This window comes from Buteo buteo, chromosome 6 (assembly GCF_964188355.1).
Source record: "Buteo buteo chromosome 6, bButBut1.hap1.1, whole genome shotgun sequence".
Classification (NCBI taxonomy): domain Eukaryota; kingdom Metazoa; phylum Chordata; class Aves; order Accipitriformes; family Accipitridae; genus Buteo; species Buteo buteo.
The window spans coordinates 53,775,397-53,795,485 of NC_134176.1; the positions used below are offsets into that span (position 1 = coordinate 53,775,397).

General features: G+C 45.4%; 1 protein-coding gene across 9 annotated transcripts in view; it reads left to right on the plus strand.

Moving 5' to 3' along the window:
- The window catches only part of TSPAN18 (tetraspanin 18), a 130,050-nt gene that overhangs the window by 99,181 nt on the left and 10,780 nt on the right, over positions 1–20,089 (plus strand). For 8 of the 9 annotated variants that reach the window (XM_075030970.1, XM_075030964.1, XM_075030966.1 and 5 more), the window contains 4 exons: positions 4,208–4,297; positions 9,918–10,009; positions 10,784–10,978; positions 16,580–16,654. In XM_075030970.1, the coding sequence (XP_074887071.1) occupies positions 9,947–10,009; positions 10,784–10,978; positions 16,580–16,654 (333 nt within the window). In that variant the 5' untranslated portion in view covers positions 4,208–4,297; positions 9,918–9,946. The remainder of the gene's footprint in view (positions 1–4,207; positions 4,298–9,917; positions 10,010–10,783; positions 10,979–16,579; positions 16,655–20,089) is intronic. The other variant, XM_075030972.1, reaches the window with a different exon arrangement.

Consider the following 20,089-nt stretch of genomic DNA (forward strand, 5'->3'; position numbering starts at 1 on the left):
TTCATTTCCCCTTTAGCCTTGGTTTTCTTAATTGCTAAACAGAATTAATAGTGTTATATTATCAGTGCATATAATCTTTGGGTCATCTGTTTAGAAAGACAGACAATCAATACCCATATGGTTTCATTGTATTGTGGTTAATACAAGGGGAAATACACCTGTGAGCTATCTGAGGACTTTTTTTTTAAGGAAGAGAACTTAAAAGAGTTGCAGGCTGTCAGATGCGTTGGTTCTGTATGCAGTATCTTCTTTCCTGAGAGGGCTGATGGCTGTGTGTGAAAAGCTGTATGAAAGAACCAGACATGATTACCTATTGAACTTTGCTTGGGAAGGGGCCAAAGTGAGCTGTTCGTGTTTCCAACAGCGCTGTATGCTGAAATGGAGTGGTTTGTGGCCTGATGCTATATTGGCACTTCAAACACATACCGTAGCACTTTTCCAAACGTTACAACTTTTAGGAGACTAGGTTCTGCTCTGGGATGTCTGAATTTCAATTTTGAATGTCTGCGTATGGGTGGGAGATTTTACCTCCGTATGATTTCAAGTATTCTGTGCACACATTGTGCAAAGTTGCAAATATAAAACATAGACGGTAAGTGTTGTTGTATTGGTTTTGTTGCAAAACCAGTGTTATTTATGTGAAGCTTTAAGAGATTCAGTCCAGCCCTCTTTTTCCTCCTGTGTGTGACCGATGTGCTCTTACGCACAGTCTTTTTGTGGCAGAAATGCGTCTTCGTTAAAAGCAGAGAGGCAAGAGTCGGGGTGGGATGTGGCCCAGTTGTCCTGAACGCTCTGCTTGGGTAGGAAACTTAGGATAGTTTTAGCAGCAGCTCAGATTCATTTGAACACCATCCCAAGCCTCATATGATTTTAGTGTTATAAAAGCCAATCGGGTTATTGTTTTAAGGTACAAGATGCCCCTGAGGGCTTTGCTCACTCAACTGTACGGAGGAATTAAATGCTCTCAGGCAGTGTAACGACCTCATTCACTCCAGTGTTGCAAGGCAAGGCAGTCATCGCTGGTAAATGGGCCCATATTACAGTGACATTAGCATTTTAATGCAACTAAAGAGGAGGTAGATTGACTGTAATTTAGTATCTAGTTGCATGGCCTTGTGCAGGTCCCCTCATTGCTGCTCCACGGGGGCCGATTATAGTTACACAGTGCACTTTGGAATCTAATTGGATTTACATGCAGTAATGTAGTCGTGTCACAGCAATGACTCCGCTATGCAAGCACTATGAAATTCCAATGCAATTAGTTATTTATGTAGGAGCAATAGTTACAGGATAACGCATGGGGCTGACAGCTTGTGCCAAGCTCCAGCTCAGAAGCAGCAAATTTTTTCCTTTTTTCTGAAGCCGTTGCAAGGGAATGATACTATTCTGATCCTGCTTCCACAAAGATGTTTCTCCTCATCCTTCACCGTAAAAGCACTGACCTGTTGCAGAGATCCAGCAGGACATGAATTCTGTCTTCTTCAGCTTCTCCTTTGGCTGAACGTATGGGCTGGTGTGCGTTTGGGTTTCTCTCGATCCTGCAAATGTGGTGACTAAAGGGGACTGGAAGGAGCTAGAGGCACTTGTGAAGCAGGACACCTGTAAGCTGTTCACCTGGTGGCCTTCCTGCACTAGTTAACGTGCAGGAGACTGGATTTCTCCCCCAAACAGTCCTTGCTTCTCCACCTTGCGCCCTCCATTTGTTTCTTGTTTCACTTGCTGCCTGTTGAGTGTATCGGCCCCTTTTTGCCCCCTTTGCTCTGGCTCTCCATCTGCCTTTCTTGCTGCACGAGACCAGCAGGCGTCATGAAGTTTAGCCGCTTTTCCTTCGTCGAAGCTCGCTCCTGACTGAGAGCCGCCCGAAAAGCAGTGAAAGCGAAGGGGAGGCAGTGCTCGGCAAGACTCGGTGCGGTGGCTGGAGATGAGCGAGGAGGACGTGCCAAATGCGGCTGCCGAGGCAGCGCAGCCCCGGGGAAGGAGCCTTGGCCACGGCCGTGACTCCAGCTTCCACTGTTTCCCCAGCGACTGTAATTAAAGGCATCAGCTTGCTCGAGTCACAATTAGGCACGGTGGTTTTGCACTTTCTGCAATTCTCCCTAATGACAAAATCGTAGCTATTAACCAAAGAGAGTCTGTTTGGCAGGGACTTCCTCCCCTTTAGGGCCGTGGAGTAAGATGGAGCATTGCTGTTGTCTGGAACCAAACACGCTCTTTCATCCCTTCTGACGCAGCACCTGCTGGTACCTACTGAAGCATTTAAGCTTTTCTCTCTGTGGTGCTGTAATTTCTTTAAAATGTTGTGACTTAAGAGGAATAAAAAAAATAAAATTCCTCTCCCACGCAGACCTTTGAGGGCTCGTGGGGATGTAATTATATGCACACGCAGTAGGAGCAGGAATCCCATCATTCTGGTTACTTTCCTAATGATAGGTTTATATAGCACACTGTCATCTCTGCTTTAAAGTCAGAGCCGTCTTCTCCTGGCAACAGCTGTCCCAGGATAGCGGCATCACAGGACAGGCCAACTCAAGAAATTGTCTCAATTGCATGTGTGAAACGCAGGGTGAAGCATCCCTGTAGACAAAAGAAAAAGAGAAAAAGGGTGTGCGCCGGGCTCTGTCGGAAAGGGTCTCTCTACTATGGGGCAGTCTACGCTGGCTCGTAGACTCTCCGAGCTCCTCTCCGGTGGTCCCTGCGCCTTCTGTGGCCACCTGCCAGCTGGTCACGTCGCATCCTCTGAACCTCCACACGGGTGGTAAAGCTGCGGTGATCCGGGGCAGCCTCCTTACGCGGCGTTGTAAAGTGGGGCAGTGCAGCCGCTGCTCGGCAGATGCCTTCAGAACCGCGCAGCGGAGGTGGATCGGTTGGTTTATAGATGTTTGTACCCTCCAGATTTCAAAAGGGAAGCCGTCCTTGCTTATCATTCAGAGATGTAGGTCCACAGTGACAGAGGAAGGACACTAAATGTGAGGGATTAATGCAAAACAAAAAGTCTATGAATATTCATTATATGTTTTATATTATAATAGTTTCAGCCACCTTGAAACTCTTTGTTCGCTTCCTGCCAACAACAAATGATAGACTTTTACTCACAGAACTCTTAATGGGAGGCAATTTTCAAAGGCACGTTCAAAAATGTTTGTGGGAAACAGATGTTAAGTGCACCCCCTCCAGAAATCACGATGAAATGCTGGCAGTGAGGGAGCAGGGACAGACCCAGGTGACTTCTCTGATCCCTCCTAGGGAAGCGGTGGCTTCAGCAGAGCTGTGAGTATTCCAAAACGATTTGCAAAGGACGAGTGAGTTAGTGTCAAGCAACCCTATGCGAATATTGCACCCTTATGGCACGGGGCGCTGTTTGAATAGTTGGAGGCTGCCCCTTCCCCACAGACCCTGCAGTGTCGGATGGGTGGAAAAAAACCAACCTGGGAGAGGTTGGCAAGAGTCAAACAAGCACGCTTTGCACGTTCGTTTGTAGTCTCACCTCACCTTTGCCTAGCCAAAGACTGTCATCAGCGCTGCGCAGGCAGAAATCGACATTTACGGAGAGAATCGTAGCCGTTAGCTGGTGGGCAGTGGCGGTCTGCGCCCGGGTCCGTCTGCCTGCACCGGTTTATCTAACGCCTTTGGGCAGGCACTGCGGTGGCTCCGCCGTTCCTCTCTGTTGCTGCTTCCCAGGCAGTGACAGCGAGGCGGAGGGAGAGGAACATAGTTTGCTCAACCTGGCGTGAGAGCTGGCTGGAAGAACGAAGGATAGCGCCCAGTGTTTCAGGCTGTTGCTCCTAATGGCTGGGCTGGGCTTCCCAAAGATGCATTCCATCTCCCTTCCTCTGCCTTCTTCATTTTCCCGGTAAATGGGCTGGAAAGTCACAGCAGATTAAAGTTTGTCTAAACCTCCTATAAAATATCGAAGGTGCAGCTGATATTAATCTAGTCCTGTTGTGGTATGAGGTGCATGTGTGATGGGACTATAGATTTACATGTGGTCTGTGGGCATTTAAAACACCCCAAAGGTTGTTAAAGAGATTCTGAGGAACTGGATCCCTCGCTGGGTATTAAAAGCTCTTCATTAGTGCTAATGTACACTAAATTAAGGTGGCAATTAGACTGAGCATATTCATCAGGATGGTGTGTTTTAATAAATTGTGTATTTAACATGATTGCATTTTATTGACTTTGGCAGTAATTGCATATTTTTCTCTTACAGGACAAGCTTGACTGGAAAGAGATATATGGGACACACAGACAATTAAAGACTAGAATAGACACCGTGCTTCAAGCCCCAAGATTTGAGAAGGTGAGCCTTGTTTACAGCTCTTTCTTCCCGCATGCCAGATGCTTTCTCTGTATCTCTGTCAAGGCTGGTTAGGTGTAGTTATTGTGTGCAGAAGCGGGGTAAGAAATACACAGCTCATCTGCCCTCGTATCACCTGCAAGGTGTACCGCAGCGAGTCGTCCCCCTTTGGTCTCCTAATTATAAACTGCCCCCATCTCTGTTCTACCTAGAGGAGCAGACTGTGTGGAAATAATACTCGAAGAGGGTTTTCTGGAAGGCACCACCTGTTAGATATGTTCTCTTAGCAGACCCCTCCGCTTTGGTTTAAAGGAGTTGGATGGTGCTTGCAGAGTGAACACAGAAATCCTCTTGGGAAAGGGGTACTCCGTGAAGGAAGGCGAGCACGCTGAGCCAAGTCTCCTTACCTGCAAGCCAAAGGGTGGGCTGCCGTGTTGCTGGGGAGGGGATGTAATGGAGACATGCCAGGCTGTGGTGGCCCAGCTTAGAGCTTCAGGGACATTTCTAGTGACATCTCAGCTGGGACAGCCTCTAGAAATTGATGCATTGACTTGGAAGAGAATCTGGTCCACGTTTGCCAATTCCTTTAAAGGCTGTCTGGCAGAGGTTCTGGAGAGCTTCAAATATGTCTTCTGCTTTTACTTGGTTGCATTGTGCATGAATATGAAAGTAGGTGTGAGTTAGCACCATTTGCTCCTCAAGCTGTCGGCTAATATTTTGTAGGAGGTACTGCAGAACCGGTTCTTAGGTTTTAAAGGAAGCAATGGATCAGTTTGGTGGACAAGGTCTTCACACACGCTGACGGCAAAGTTGTTTATGTGAAAAGATACATGGACAATGTGATAGAAGGGACTGAAAAAATGGTTTGCATGAGAGTTGGACAAGGTGACCTCTAGACGTCTCTTCCGATCTTGGTTATTCTGTGATTTCTTTCAGTTATTCGAGATGGGGAGACTGTGATGAGCCATCAGGCAAGTGCACAATGTTTGAATTTTATGTAGTGAAATATGAATAGTCTGCAGAGGTATGTTAGGGATGGGGATTACATGGTTGGAACGGTAGGCAAGGAAGATGGTTTGCACACTTGTTTGCAGTAAAGGGTCAGAGTGGTGTGATATGAAAGGTGCAAGGACTGAGACTGGTGAAGATAAGGTGCTCCTGAGAGTTTTGAAAGACGGGAATCTCAGTCCCTGGAGATATTCGAAACTTAACTAATATGATCCTGAGCAACCTTCTCTAACTTCGAAGTCAGATCAAACTTTGGAATTGGCCCAGGTTGGAGGCAGTGGGTGTTTGTACTCAATGACATCCAGAGGTTCTGTCTGACCTAAAATTTTTTGGTGATTCCATCTCCAAGGCAAAGGTAAAGGAGCAATTGAAGTGAAACCGTGGTTTTCAATCCAGCGTGAAAGGGGTATGGAGGTAGAAGGAAATGTCAGTGGTAACAAAGAGAAACTTGGAAGCAGTTTTTGGGGGTGTGGTTGAGCAGCTGCCTTTAGATATGTGAAGTTCAAGGTAGCTGCAAGGCTTGCAAAAGCAAATGTCAGAGGGAAGGAAATAAATGGTGGCTGGAGAACAAAAAAATGCATTGCCTTGAAAAACTAGACTTTATTCCTAACTGATTACAGCAGCTGGGGTATGTTTCCTGGCTACACTGCTGGGGATTTTTAGCCTCCCCATCACTTTGCAAGATAAAATTCATATTAGGGGGGGAGAAATGTAGAATAATCTGCCTAAGAAAAAGCTGAACATTTATAGCTACATTTTAGACAAAAACAAATGCATCTCATATGTCTCACAGGTCTGAGATGGGACAAGCCAGGGAAAGCATCTGTCAGCCGCTGTCTTCTGCAGTTCTGACTGTTAATGTTTGCTTAGCATTAAATGTCTCCTGCAGAGGAGAACTTAATCTGTCACAGATTTGGGGCCTGGAGGAGGGGAGAGAAGATATTTTTAAAAGGTAGATTAAGACATATGCGTTCGGTTTTTATTGCACTTGCATCAGTGTGTAGTCGGAGTAACTTACAAGATTTGCCTTTGGTGTGTACGGCTTAAAAAGAAAAGCGGAAGGAAAAAGCAGCTCTGTGGGTCAGCATTGTCCTTTCATGTCAATTATTTTCTCCACGCAGCCTGTCATCAGGGACTTCAGGTACTTTCAGCTAAGTAGTAAGGCAGCAGTTGGCACAAATGGTTTCATAATTACGTTATTTGTAAGTAACATTATTTGCATTTTGCTTGCATTGTTTGTAAATAGCATTAGTTATGTACTGTTCAAAGTCTAGAGCACTACTGCATATATGAACTAGACAGTAATATGTTTCATATATGCTGGAGTGCTTGAGCTCTGGCATGAAAACAGTTTTTAAGTGCTACGTAAGAGGTCAGATCATGCTTGTGGTTGATTTGCCCTGTTTTAATCAGTGCAATCACAGGATCTAAATGGTGACCTTGTGTGTGCTGTTTGGGAATCTGGGTACCCAGCAGAAACTGGAAAGGGTGTGTTACACTGGTATGTGTGGGTCTCTCCAGGCTCTAAGTTCCAGCACTGAAACAGTTGTTCAGAGCTCCTGTTTCTCAGATCAGATCAGCGGGTTGGCATTTTTTTGGAAGTTTGCATCGAGCTCTTTTGGTGTGGAAGCTCTGACGTGCTCCATTCTTGGCTTTGCCAGCCCAAACCTTGCACTGTTGCTACCGACTTCCATTTGCACGTCCTGAGTTGAAGGACTTTGGGATTTGTAAACCCCACTGTTGTGTTCCTTTCTTGAAGCACAGCACAATTAGTAGGGTTGTGCTTAGTTGTTGCTTTGATGGGTGAAGCGTGGTGGGTTTAGAAATTACAAACCTGAGCCCAGCACCACCACTGGGGACAATTTCTTGCCCAGGCAAACAAGGGAGCCCTCGTTTGTCGAAGCTGAGTGTGCCCGTGTTCGTGCTGCTCCCGGGTTGCTGTGGCTGCGTGGCCCTGCCGGTGAAGTTTTCAGGACCCGATTGCTCAACGGATTCAGAGTCTCCCTTCCCTGCTCGTGCCTAGAAAATATTTTAACATACTGAGTGGATGCAAGGGCAGGAGCAGTGCAAGGGATCGTAGCTTAGGTTTGTCTTTGAAAAGAAGAGGAGGCCTGTACTCAGCTCGTGTAAATCAGAACAGACTGATTGCAGAGGAACCAGACCCAGACATGGAAAGTCAAGTAAGGCAGGAATGTGATTTATCAACTCTACAAGGCAGCAAGACAGTGTGAGACTCAGGAGCTGCTGCTTCTTGGACCACAGGCAATGTTTTTTCATGTGGGTGCCTCTGCAGTGAGATGAGTGTGAATGATGTGAAGTGGCACAATATGGCTAAACTGGTTTGCTTTTTATTTCTTTTTTTGGCTAAGGCTACTATGATATGGATCATGTGGGTGAGTGCTCAAGGCATCAGGACGTAGAAGTTTCTCAGATGACTTTCAGACTTTGGCTAATATACTGAGATTTAGCCATCCTTTGTTTCACTGGAGCATAACTTTTTTGTGTGGTGATAGGAACATCTGGATGCCACTAATTGTGGGGCTCTTGAAGTTCCAGCATCCTACCGATTTGTCTGTATTTTCATATCCCTCCCTACTATAGTGTTCAAGCTCATGGGTTAGTGGAGCTGAAGGTCCACCTTTCCCATGGAACTGAAGAATTCCCTCCCCAGCTCCTTACCTTTCTGGACTTCAAGGTCTCCTTTCTCTGTGAGATTTGCAGACGTGGCTTTAAACACCATCAGAAACCCGTGGGCATCTCCTCCAGGCCCATGTCAGAGCTCTGCACCCCACTCCATCTCCTGCACTCGTGGTCTTGGCTGTGAGTCTCTCTGCGCCAGCACAGTTGTGTATCAGATGTATAAGAAAAGAAAACTTTGCGAAGGAAAATACTGCCCTTGGTCTCAGGTCCAGATTCAGGTTTGTGTTTCTCCAGAAGCGAGGTGGACTGTAATGACGGGCTTTGTGGATCTTCTCAGGATTCCTCTAGCAAGGGGGATTCCCTGGGCAGTGCCCCACCAGCAAGGCAGGCTGCTCTCCTGCCCCACGTACGCGAAGATGCAGAGGGAGAGCGGCCGCACGAGCCTCTGCGTCGCACCGTTAGTGTCTCTGCCTGTTTTGCCGCCAGGAAGGAGCTGATCCGATTTTTAAACCAAGTCAAAGAATTGCAGCGAACACACGCTGTATAATAAAAATCTGGCTCTTACCTTAGGCAGCCCCTTGCTGGGAGCTCTGCCTGCCATGGGTTTTCTCAGCTCTTTGGCTAAAGCAAAGCAGTTCCCATGGTCACAGAGGGAAGCACCCCGCGAGGCTCTGCAGCGCTCCCGAGTTTTTTTGGATTAACAAAAACAATGAAGGAGTGAAACAAAGAGTTTTATTTCTGGCCTGGTGAAAACCTTGGATAATTTCTGTTTTTTCTTTTAAGTGAATTGAATGTACTTTGCTAACATAGCATATCATTGGATGCAGGTCTATTTAGGGAATGGCATTCACAGTGGAGAAAGGGAAAGAGATGGGTTAAGAAGCGTGTGGGCTTCAGGAAGGCTTCTCTAGGGAGCTAAGCAAACTCGTGCCTCTGTGTTTGCATATGTATGTATCCATCTGTGCACGGTGCCATAGCTGCATTATCTTCTGTTTCAGTGAAAGTTTTACTATTTTATGTATCTGTTTGTCTGTCCCTCTAGGGTACTTGGTGATACAATTGCATATTGGGAGACACAGTCACATCATTAAACAGCAAGCAGAAACTTTCTTCCAATGTAGCCTCACCTGGTCAGGATTTATAGCTGCTCTTCCAATAGAAGTAGACTCCTAAGCAGTTTGTTGTCTAATTCAGACACGGAATTTCAAAACTGGTTAAGATTCCTTAGCATTTTTTCCTGGTCTTAAAAGCTTATCAACGTTGATCCATGGGCTCTGCCTGCAAAAGACCTGTGCAGGATGGGGTGTAGAGCTCCAGGACTCCCCTGGCACAGTAACATCTCACACTGCCTGACAAGTAGGTGTTGTGCCCCAGGCTGAGTAACCATGAGGACAGCCTCCCCACGTCCACACGCTGCAGCCATTCCCAGCCCAGCTCCTCCAAATGTCTACAAGTTTCCCTGAAAACGTTGTCTGTGTTTATGTGGCATTCATTCTGTCAAGCAAGCTTGTGTGGAGCTAACTCTCCCAAATGCTTACTTATGAGTCTTTCAAATGGGCGCAGCTTATTTTGGCTCCTGTGTTGATACGACCTTTTTTGGCATGAAGTACGCGCGTACATTCAGTGCTTCTTAGGCTTGACAGGCTTTAGGGACTGGGAAAAAAAACAATCTTCATGTGCAGAGGGATATTTTTTTCCCCCAACATCTCACTCTGCAAGAAAAGCTAGACCTTTCCTCTCCTGCAGCCTTCCTCTTCACATCTGCATTTGCCTTTAGACCTGGCAGAATGCAAAGGGACTTAGCAGCAATCGTTATCTCTTAGTAGCCTGTGCTATGTTGCCTTTTTCACGTGCGAAGTGAGCTCTTCTGTGTAACGAACTCCATGGGACCTTGGAGAAAATAGAAATGGAGGTAGGATTGTGTCACTGCAATAAAAAAAAATGAATGTGCTAAGGAAATGCTGGTGTTTTGCAGGAAGAATTGGATCAAGGAGCCTGAAGATCATGGAGGGAGACTGTCTGAGCTGCATGAAGTACCTGATGTTTCTTTTCAATTTCTTTATATTTGTAAGTATTTAGAATCCACTTTCTCTCCTGAATCCTGTTTCCAGCAGCCTGCTGCTCCCCAGCAGGGTAAGCTGTAATTTGGTAAAGTTGCTACGGTACAGAATATCCCCTCAGCTCTGCACTAGCAATCACTGAGGGTTTTGCAGCATCCAAAGACGCTCAGACATTCAGCAAGCCAGCACAGTGGTCACTGCTGCCTGAGTTATTCTTGTCCTTGGCAAGGGAGACCAGAGGGAAAGCTCTAACTAGTGGCGTACGTGGTCTATCCTTGAATAGCAGAAGAAACTGCTTTCTAGTCCCGGGTGCCCCGCTGAGGTTTTCGCTAGGAAACACAGTCATTTTCCTACCACACGTAGAGTCATTCTCGGTGATGCTGTTGCTCTCGTCTTTGATGGGAAGGGTGGGAGCACGCAGCCGCCCTGGCCTCTGCAGTGGGGACGGTTCACATGTGCCTCTTTTCTGGGCTGACCTCTACAGACGTGGCAGCAGCTCGAGACGCCGTCTTTCAGCATTAGGGAGGGATTAAATGGTTGGTAGAGTGACATGTCAAGGAAGAAAGGTGGTTTTGCTGCAAATGGCTCGTTTAGTGAGCAAGAGATATGAAGAGTAGCATGTCAGCAGTCGCCTGCTCCGTGGAGAATATATGCCGTGGAGAAACACAAATTCTCCAAGTGAACGCCTTTGATCGAAAGATGGCAATGAATCCAGTTTTTCTGCAGCGTTTGTTTTATGTTGACCTATCTCCCTCTCTCTCCTCTCCTTGTGCCGTGACAGCTGGGAGGAGCGTGCCTGCTGGGAGTCGGGATCTGGGTCATTGTGGATCCCACAGGTTTTCGAGAGATAGTGGCTGCCAACCCCCTGCTCTTCACGGGAGCATACATCATGCTGGCTATGGGAGCAATGCTCTTTCTGCTGGGTTTCCTCGGCTGCTGCGGTGCCATCCGTGAGAACAAATGCCTGCTGCTTTTTGTAAGTGTCCTTGCAGTTTCTGTTGGCCTTTTGGTGCTTCCCAAGGATGGGGGTGACTGGGTGGATGATGCTGTGGTAAGTGCATGAATGGGTGTCTGTTAGTGTAGCCATTATTCCCTTAGACAATAAATAGGCTTTGGGTACTTTTATGCACAGCTAGAAATACAGGGAGTTTGCTTGTTCCCTATACCAGATTTGAGCCCAAGTGGATATGGAGTCTGGGAGTGTATTTTGACCTTGTTAAGCTTTGTTTCAAAATGGTCCTATTTGGTTGTTTGGGTGTTGTTTTTTTTTACTTTTATAAAGTGACCAAAAATGGTCCTCTCTCAGCCACTCAAACCCCACTGCTCCACTTGCGGATTCACTCCTCAGTGGTTTACAACAAAGCAGAGGGAACATGTATAGCAAAGCATCTGTGTAGTGGAGCCCACATGTCAGCAGAAACGGCCAGCTCGGAACAGCGTGCTGGCCTGTCATTGCAGCCCTCAATAGCTGGTCGCTCCCTTACGCAGGCTACTCTGCTCCTAAAATGAACCAGATTTGATATCTTTGGGCAAATTTTCCCCGGAATGACAGGGTTAAATTTTGGACTGTGTGGTCATCAAGTAGTATTTACAAAGAGCTAGCCTCTAAAATAAATCACTTTTGACTGACGCCATGAGTTCTGATACTGTGGGCTTTCCAGCCATTATCTCTTACTGGAAGGCATTACCAGTTATGTATTAAAAGACAAAAAGATCATTAGTTGTATTTTTCATTTTTGTCAAAAGTGACCTTTTGTTTCTCCCTCTGGGTCTGTTGGGGCTTTGGGTTTGTTTTTTTGTTTTGTTTGGGTTTTTTTTAAATCTTGATCTTACGGTGTTTTGTTACGATTGTAATCTTGCACAGCTGCTTCATGGTGCAAAAGAGGCTTGTCTAACTTTAAACAGAACAGGAAAGTTCTCTTTCTTGAAGGCAAAACCATTTTCTAGAGATGAGTGTGGCTTCTCTGAGATAAATTCTCTCTGGCCCTTGGCTCCCCCACCCCTTGTATTCATAATCTGCAAATGAAAGCCCCTTTTCTGGAAGCCTTTGTGGGTTTGATTTCTAGCGACTCACCTCAGAAGTAAATCAGAAAACCAAATGTATCACCTGTGAAGTTGTGGAGATCTGCCCAGAGGAACCTAATAAAATGCAAAGGATCAGGCCCAACGAGCCTGAGGTTACTTCAAAGCCTGTCCCTGTCAGATTAAGAAACTAAAAGTTATGTTTGATGAGAAGTATTGATTGTAAGTGAATGGGAGAGCTGCATACAGATGGGGGACCTGGCTGGAGGAAGGAAGCTCTGGGCCATGCTCTTCCCTAATTTAACATCGCAGAGTTCCATCACTGTTTGAATGTTCCTCCTGGTGTTTTAGTTAATGGTCCAGTGCACTCGACTTTGTGGTTATTACTTTTCTAACTCTAGAGATAGTTCTGAGCCCTGCTGCTTTATTTATTTACATTTATTCTTATTTTATTTTATTTTATTTTATACTTGGAATGTGAGAAATACATGGGCTGGAAGTAATGCCCTAGACTAGGAGAAACTCTAAAAGTAATTACTGGATGAGGAATTAGTCTTCCACTTTGCTCAGGTCTTCTGGGGCTTCTAGTATCAAAGTCAACTCTGTTAAACAACCTGCCATCCCATGTCCAACAGCAGTGAAGCACTTGGACAAGGATCTGTGCTGGTACCAAGTGAGAAGAGATATGTGGCTATTTCTGCTTTTTGGGGGGCCACACCAGCCGATGTTAAAATACATAAAACACCTGTGAAACCAGAAATCTGATGTGAGTAAGTTTTAGGCGCTGAAAAGGCAAACCATTCATGAGTATGTGCCAGAAAGACTGGGAACACCTTGCAAAATGGAGAGTGTTAGGCTTCAGGGGGGGTACTTAGGGAGAAGTTGCTAGATCAAGTCCACTTACAAATTGTTAAAGAATTGATGAGCCGGAGAGCAGCTTGAGTGAGATTTCACAGTGATGCATAATGTATATCTGAAGCTTTTAGTCCAAATGTAAACAGAAGATAGAAGGGACAAGACAGATGCACAAACGCATGTTGTCTAGGTTCTGGCTTCTGTGTTTGCAAGGACTTTTATTTTTCATTAAGCTGCTTGTCTTTTGGTAAAAAATCACCACTGTGGAACCTAACATGTTGCATTAAGCACAAGGCTGTGAACTGTTTCTAGATTTCCCAGCGTTTGGCTCACAAAAAGCCACAAACACTGGCCTGCAAATGAGACCCGAATAACTTCTGGATTGTCCTAAAGACTCTCTGACTGCAAAAGAACACCATGAAAATGAGAATCCAAAGTGCTGACGAGCATACAGCATTGCACCACGGGACTGAATTCAGCTTTGCAACGAGAACAGTCCACGTTAGCTTCATTTGGCTTAGTTTTGAGTGCAGACGTCCTGTTTTGCACTGTTGTAAAATGGATGCAGTAGCCTCTGAAACTTTTCAGCGTGAAAATGTGCGTCCTTCAGGTTAAAGGCAGTTGCTGCTCTTTTTGGAACAGCATTGCTGAAACTGGAACAGTAAATGAGTTGTGATAAAAGAAAAGCAAAGCATTGATTTGTGGAAACTTCTGATAAACCTGTAACCATCACCAGGAGCTGAGGCAGGATTTTTGACCAACATGTGAGACCCCACTCCTCAGGATGTTAACCTTGGATGCGGGGGGTACCGTGTTCAAGTGTTGGGTCTCAAGCATGAATTTGAATGTGAGGCTGCTGTGTCCCATGCATTAACCAGCTGGCTGTTTAGTGCTCTCAGTAATCAATTTAATTTGGGGAAGCAAAACATAATAAGCAGATTTTGACTCTCCTTAAAATGCAGAATGAGGGCAAGTTCTGAAACACTGATGATCCATCTTCTTTTTCTCATCAGTCCTAATGGCTGCTCGTGTTTTTTCTACAGTGACTGTTAAAAATCTGTAATGCAGACTGCACAATGTAAGTGTAAATCAGTTTGGGAATGATAATGAAGCTTATCAGAGATAATCTGGGAATGGCTGCTTCCTTCTACTTCTGCACCGACCTGTGCTGGAGCTTGGGTGAACATGTGTCTCCCAGTAATCAGTAAATGAAATGCAATTAGCAGGGCGATGGGATTAATCACTTGATCACCACCTTAGACCTCTTAGTGACTATGCTGAGATCCCTTGATGGATGATGATGTGAATTTGCAAAGCATCGTTCATTCTCATCACTTGTTCTTTGCCCTCCTGTGGTGAAATTAAAACAATCTCTGAGCAGCAAAAAAAGAAGCCACGCAGAAAACTCCAGCAGTAAGAATAAATTATAGAGTTAACTAGTTCAGCAAAATCGAGCAACAGCATTCTGTTAGCAACTGAAGTCCCTGCTCATCTGACTCTTCTTGTTCAGTCATTTGAGCCCAGGCTCCTTTTCTTTTGTTTCCACTGCAGAAGCAGGAAGAGAAATGGGACAGGGTGGTGCGTGCACTTTTCCCGTGGGGAAAAATCACTTATAGCTCTGATAGTTGACAGAAAAACATTTTGCCCATTCCAAGCAGGTAGCTTGAATTCTCTCTCCATTACCAAAATGCATGGTGCACAGCGTTTCAGACACTGTTTATAAATCATTGCTTTGGGGATCACAATAGTACTTCTGGCCCCATCTGCCTGCCTTCTGTTTCAGAAAGACTTTCAATAACCTTCTCACACGAAAAAAAAACGTCCAAACTTCTCTTGTGTTTATTTCTACTTGTTGCTTCAACCACCTTCACTGGTAACATGTACCACATGTTTATTACCCTCCATGTGATGTGGTCTTACAGAGTTCTCTGTTCACTCCTGTTTTTCTCAGATGGTGCCAAAATCTGAGTTCATTTCTAAATGTTGACTTAGTTTTGTAAAATCATCTTTGAGTCTGTGGGCTAATTCTTGGGATCCTTGAATTTTAGAAGGGCTCACGCTCAAATGGTGATTTCTCTTTGTGGCTATAAGAACATAAAAAATGTCCATCTAGTTCAGACTGTGGTTCCTCAAGCCTGCTATTTTGTCTCCAAGAATGGAAATAAATGCCATTTCAGGAGAGGGTGTGAGCCTAGCCACTTTCTGCTCTGTTCCCATAGTTGTTCCTCAGCACCAAAATTTGTTGTTTTAAGGATGTTACAGGGCACATCACTCCCTGTTCCTTTTACTATTTGTTATGGACTGAAGCAGCATCAGACTAGCCTGAGGCATCAATGTAACTGAGAATTGGTCCCAAAGACAGGTTGAGTCCCGAGTTCTTCGATGTCAGTCAGTGCTTTCCCACCCTGGGAGATTTGTTCCCTTCAACACTCTTTTCCCCTCTATTTGGGTTTTACCTCCAGCTGTGTACCAGTTTTCTGTGCCACCTCCGGGCAGAAGGATCTGAGGTGGGAGCCCGCAGGAATCCCAGCGCTCATCCAGGGTGGGAAATGCTCCACAGTACCCGAGTGCTCTGGGAGGAGGAGGTCCCAGGGACAGCACCCTCACAGCAAGGCGTCAGCCCCTCTGGGGATGAGAACTCTTAAGTGCATCTGATTTACTTCTGTGGGGTGGGTGGTGAAGGCACGGTAAATCGCTCAGGCTTGGTAACATCACAGAAACAAGAAGCCTTTAGTAAGACTGAAGACCAGGCTTGTAGACCGAAGCAGCAGAAGGTTGCAAGGGTGACAGGATGAAAATACAGTTCCAGTTTAAACTGAACAACCATGTGCCTCTGTTTGCTTTCATTTCTCTTCCCTAGAATTATGATGACGCAAGTGTAATGGTTTTACTTCAAACTGGATGCCTGTTTCTCTTTTGTTACCACTCATTCTGCTGGCTATTGCTTTCTGTCAAGGCTGCAGCGTGCCCTTAATTTAAGGATATGAATATGCACAGCTTGGATGCTACACAAGACATACTGTACTTGCATAATCAAATTAAAACTATGATAGTGTGTTATCAACTTTCTGTAGACGTTCTGCATGGTTAATACTTAACTCAGTGCAACCCCGTTCTGTGGAGGGGGATATTAACCAAGGCTAATTTTGTCCTGAAATGCAGAATACTCTGAAAAGAGTCCATTTTTGGTCATAAGTGTAAATATTTGAGTATATGTCCCACTACCTCCTTCCATACAAAATGAGCTATGATCATATTACAGTAAAATTGTTCATGTTGTGATGAGGGGTGTGTTTGCATATGTAGGTGTATGTGTGTGATGCATGCACCTGTGTCAGGACAGTGTAACCCTGTACAAGCATCTGCTTTTTCCATCAAAGTAGGCTTTACTGTTTTAACCTGGTGCATTTATCAGGGGATGCTGTGGGTCCTGTAGTCTTATTCCCTTTAACCCATTAGAATGAGACAAAAGTGTCACAAGCTCCCATGTCCTGTGACATGGTCAGAGAGGGGCTGTGTCTGCTCCAGGTTACTGTCTCATAGGTTTTTTTAATTGTCAGGGGAAAAAAAAGTTTCCTCAGTTATTTTTTCCATCTCTTTGGAGACTAGCAAAACCCTATGTTCCTACTACCTATTGCACACACCTAATGGTATGTCTGTGGTTTGTTGTGGTTTTTTTTTTCCATCTTCTCTCTTCCAGTTCTTCATGTTTATTTTGTTAATCTTCCTGGCGGAGCTTTCAGCTGCAATCCTGGCTTTTATCTTCAGAGAAAATGTAAGTATTCGATGGTGGGCAAACTCTGAACCCCAGTGGGATCGTGCCCAGCTGGAATGGTGGTGGCTGATTCGTTTGTAGAGCAACTGTTCGTTTCAAATACCAACAAACCTGCTTCATTAATACCCTCAGTCTGCAGAACTGCCAGCAAGCCAGTGAATGCTAACTAACCTGGCGTGTGCAGGGTGCATGGTTTATGTACACAGGAGACATACACTGGGGGACTACTTAAATCCTGACGTTTTTAGAGTCTTCCCGATTCTTTTGCAGCCAAACCAGCTGCACATTCCATCAGAGGGAGGTTTTATAATAAAGTCACACTAAGGTTAAAAGCAAATCTTTCCTTTTTTTCAATATAGCATGTGTTTAATGTTAATATTAATAGTGAAACCTCCTGTTTCCCCACAGAGCCAATGCTTGCTCTGCAGTGCAGAAACTCTTTTGTGCATCTTCTAATCATATTCCTTCTTGAATTTTCATGTTCTGATGCTCACCAGATTCCTCTCAATGCTGCTTGGAAAATATCCCTCCTGACCTGCCCTGGGCAAGTCTCCCCATGTCCCATTTTGAGTCCCATCAATGGATCCGTTGCATATTGCCCTGCTTACAAGTTTGTGGTCCTGCTCACCGCAGCTTCATATGATGTAGCCTTTCTCTACTCTGCTGCTATGCATATCATTGTATGGCCATCGTCCCTCCCCTATGCTAGTCGTAAGCTTTTACTACACTAGTAGTAGGCACAGTCTCATCTGTTTCTCTAACCAGCAAAGGTTTGTGCATTTTTTTCATGTTCCCACATGTGCAAAGGAGAGCCTGACTGAACTAGGGCTATCCTTCTCAAGTCAGCCCAACTTTGAAATATGACTCTGAGTGATGGCTGTGAAAAAACATTGGCCAGTAAAGGTGGTCAGTAGTGACCGTTAGGATTTATTTTATTTGGCCTCTGCCAGCAGTAAGAGAACATACAGCACATTCCCTCTGCTGAACATGACAGAAATGTGGCATGAGCATAGAAGGGCCATGTAAAATGATGATTTTCTTGAGGCAGGTTATACTTTTAATTTTATTCATATAAAAAGATATTGATAAGCAGAGAGTCAAGACTTAGGAAGCTCACAGCAAGACAGTGTGGTGTTTGTGCAGCAAAATGGTCTTGGGGGGAGGTGGTGAGAGGATTTATTTCCCCCCCCCCCCCCTTTATAAGCTGGTGGTCTTTTGTCTTTGCCTCAGATCTGAAGGCAGTGGGAAAGGGAGGGCACAGAAGGGGTGCCCCATTCCAGCTTAGTCTTTGAGACCGTGCCCCCACGGGAACAGCTACTGCTCCATAAATCGGTTGCAGCCTGGGGGGTCTGGCTCATTACGCTTATTACAGCTCTGCTGTTAGGGGTTTTTTAGAGAATTCCTTTGGTTCAGCACAAGCAGCAGACCGCAAATATGTTACCTTGCAGGATAAGGTCGCAGTGGTTATTCTAGACTTCTGTGGCATCTGGCGGTGTTTTGTGAGATAAAACTTGAAGGGGAGCAACTTCTATCTTTCTTGAGCTTGTCTCCTTGTTTGTGTCACCAGCTTCCCACTCTGTCAGGATGACTGACAGGAAGGGCTTAAATGGGAAGGAACGAAGAACGTCAGATCCCAACATAGCTGGAGATAGCTCTACGCAGAAGTTAAACTCAGTCTGAAAATTCTTGTGGTTTGTTCTCGCCTCAGGTTTCTTCTGGGAAAAAAAAAAACCAACAAAAAAAAAACCAAACCACCCAAACCCCACCCTTGTTTTGCTGTTGCTGTGTATTTTGGTGGTAGCTCCTCTGGCTTGGTCACTACCTGTGGCTAATTTTGCTGTCATCTTTGGGTTAGGGTGAGGCTGGATGGCTGGACAGGTTGTCCGTGGGGACAAAGGTGGTCTTTCAGTGACCCCGTGTCGGGAAGAATTCTTCACAGTAGCAATTTAAGGTCAGGTTCAGATGTGCTTTTCTCTTCCCCGTGAAACGAGTTACTTTCAAGGCGTGTGGTGGTAAATGCACATTTAGGCAACCTAAATTTCTTGGAAGCTTTCCAGGTGGGTTCCTGTGATGGTCATTGCACCAGTCCATATGGCTGTGGCCTCACTGGGTGCATAAAATGAGACAAAAGAGAAAGATACGCTCTATCTGTTCACTTTCCAGATAACGTTCAGCACAGCTTTCTCTTGTATAGTGTTTTACATCCAAACTAGCTCCCAAACACTCAACAGAGTTAAATTATTAATAGCTGAGGGAGCGAAAGAAATGAAGAGACAAAAATGAGGGAGAAAAGAGATGTTTTCGGCTGAGATTTGACATGAGAGGAAGAGTCAGTGAAGCAGAGTGTGGTGGTGGGGTGAATAAAAGTGGTCTTTGCGATGGTGAGCTACAGTGATCTTCAAGTCCAGTTGCACTCCCAAAGAACTGCTTAAAAGCAGCCTCTGAAGAGGAGAACTGTTAATCAGCTATGGGAGTACCAGAGTTTCTCTTCCTTTTTAAAGGAGGTTTTGGAGGGTGGAGACCCTTTTGCATCTAGAAGACGCCCCCATAAAATAACGTCTTCCATGAACAATAGAGAGAGGCTGTGAAAGAGCTGCTTGACTTACGTACAGGAATTGCTCTTCATGTGCCCTTTGGAGGTCTGGATGGGAGAAACCCTGAAGGGATATTTGACTCTTAGTGAATTGTCTTAGCAGGCAAGAAAGCAGGATGGTAGGAACAGATGAGTCCAGTGGCAGGGCTCTGCATGGAGTCAGGATGTTTGGATTTTTAGCCCCAGTTCTGACACTTAATAGACAAGTTGTTTTGGTTCCTGATACTTCTGTCTCCTAAAACATAAGGCAAAAACTAAAGAACATGGACCATCCATCCCTCAGTTGAGCAGCTGGGGGTCTCTTGGATGGAAGGCACCATGGAAGTGGTGACTGTACCCACACTGTAAGCCCTGTACCGTGTCAGAAACGTTAGGATGCTCCAGGCAGATGCAGACGGACAGCAGTGTGTCCTGTTTTCCAAGCAGGCACCACGAAGCCAGCTTCTTGCACAGCGTTCAGTATTCTTGAACACAGCACTGAGAAGGCTGCGTGACCCTCCTGGCCAGTGCTGGCACACTTGTGTTGTGTTGCAGAAATGCCCTCTTTTTGTCAATCCCCTTCATCTGGCTGCAGTAATCCCAGCCAAGCTATATTTTGAACCAGTGTGACAAAACAGCCCCACTTTATTCACTAGCATGTAAATGTGTGCATGCATGTGCTTCTTCTGTATGGGAGATGTTCCCCCCAGAAGAGCTAGAAAAACCACAGCTGAATGGGTCTTTATCGTTCGTGACTGTGGCTGATGTAACTGTGTTGTCAGAAGTGTGTGCGAAGATCTAGTTTTATTAGTAGGTCCTTTGCTCCCTTCTGAATAGTTCTCGCCGTAGTGCTCCGCTGTGCG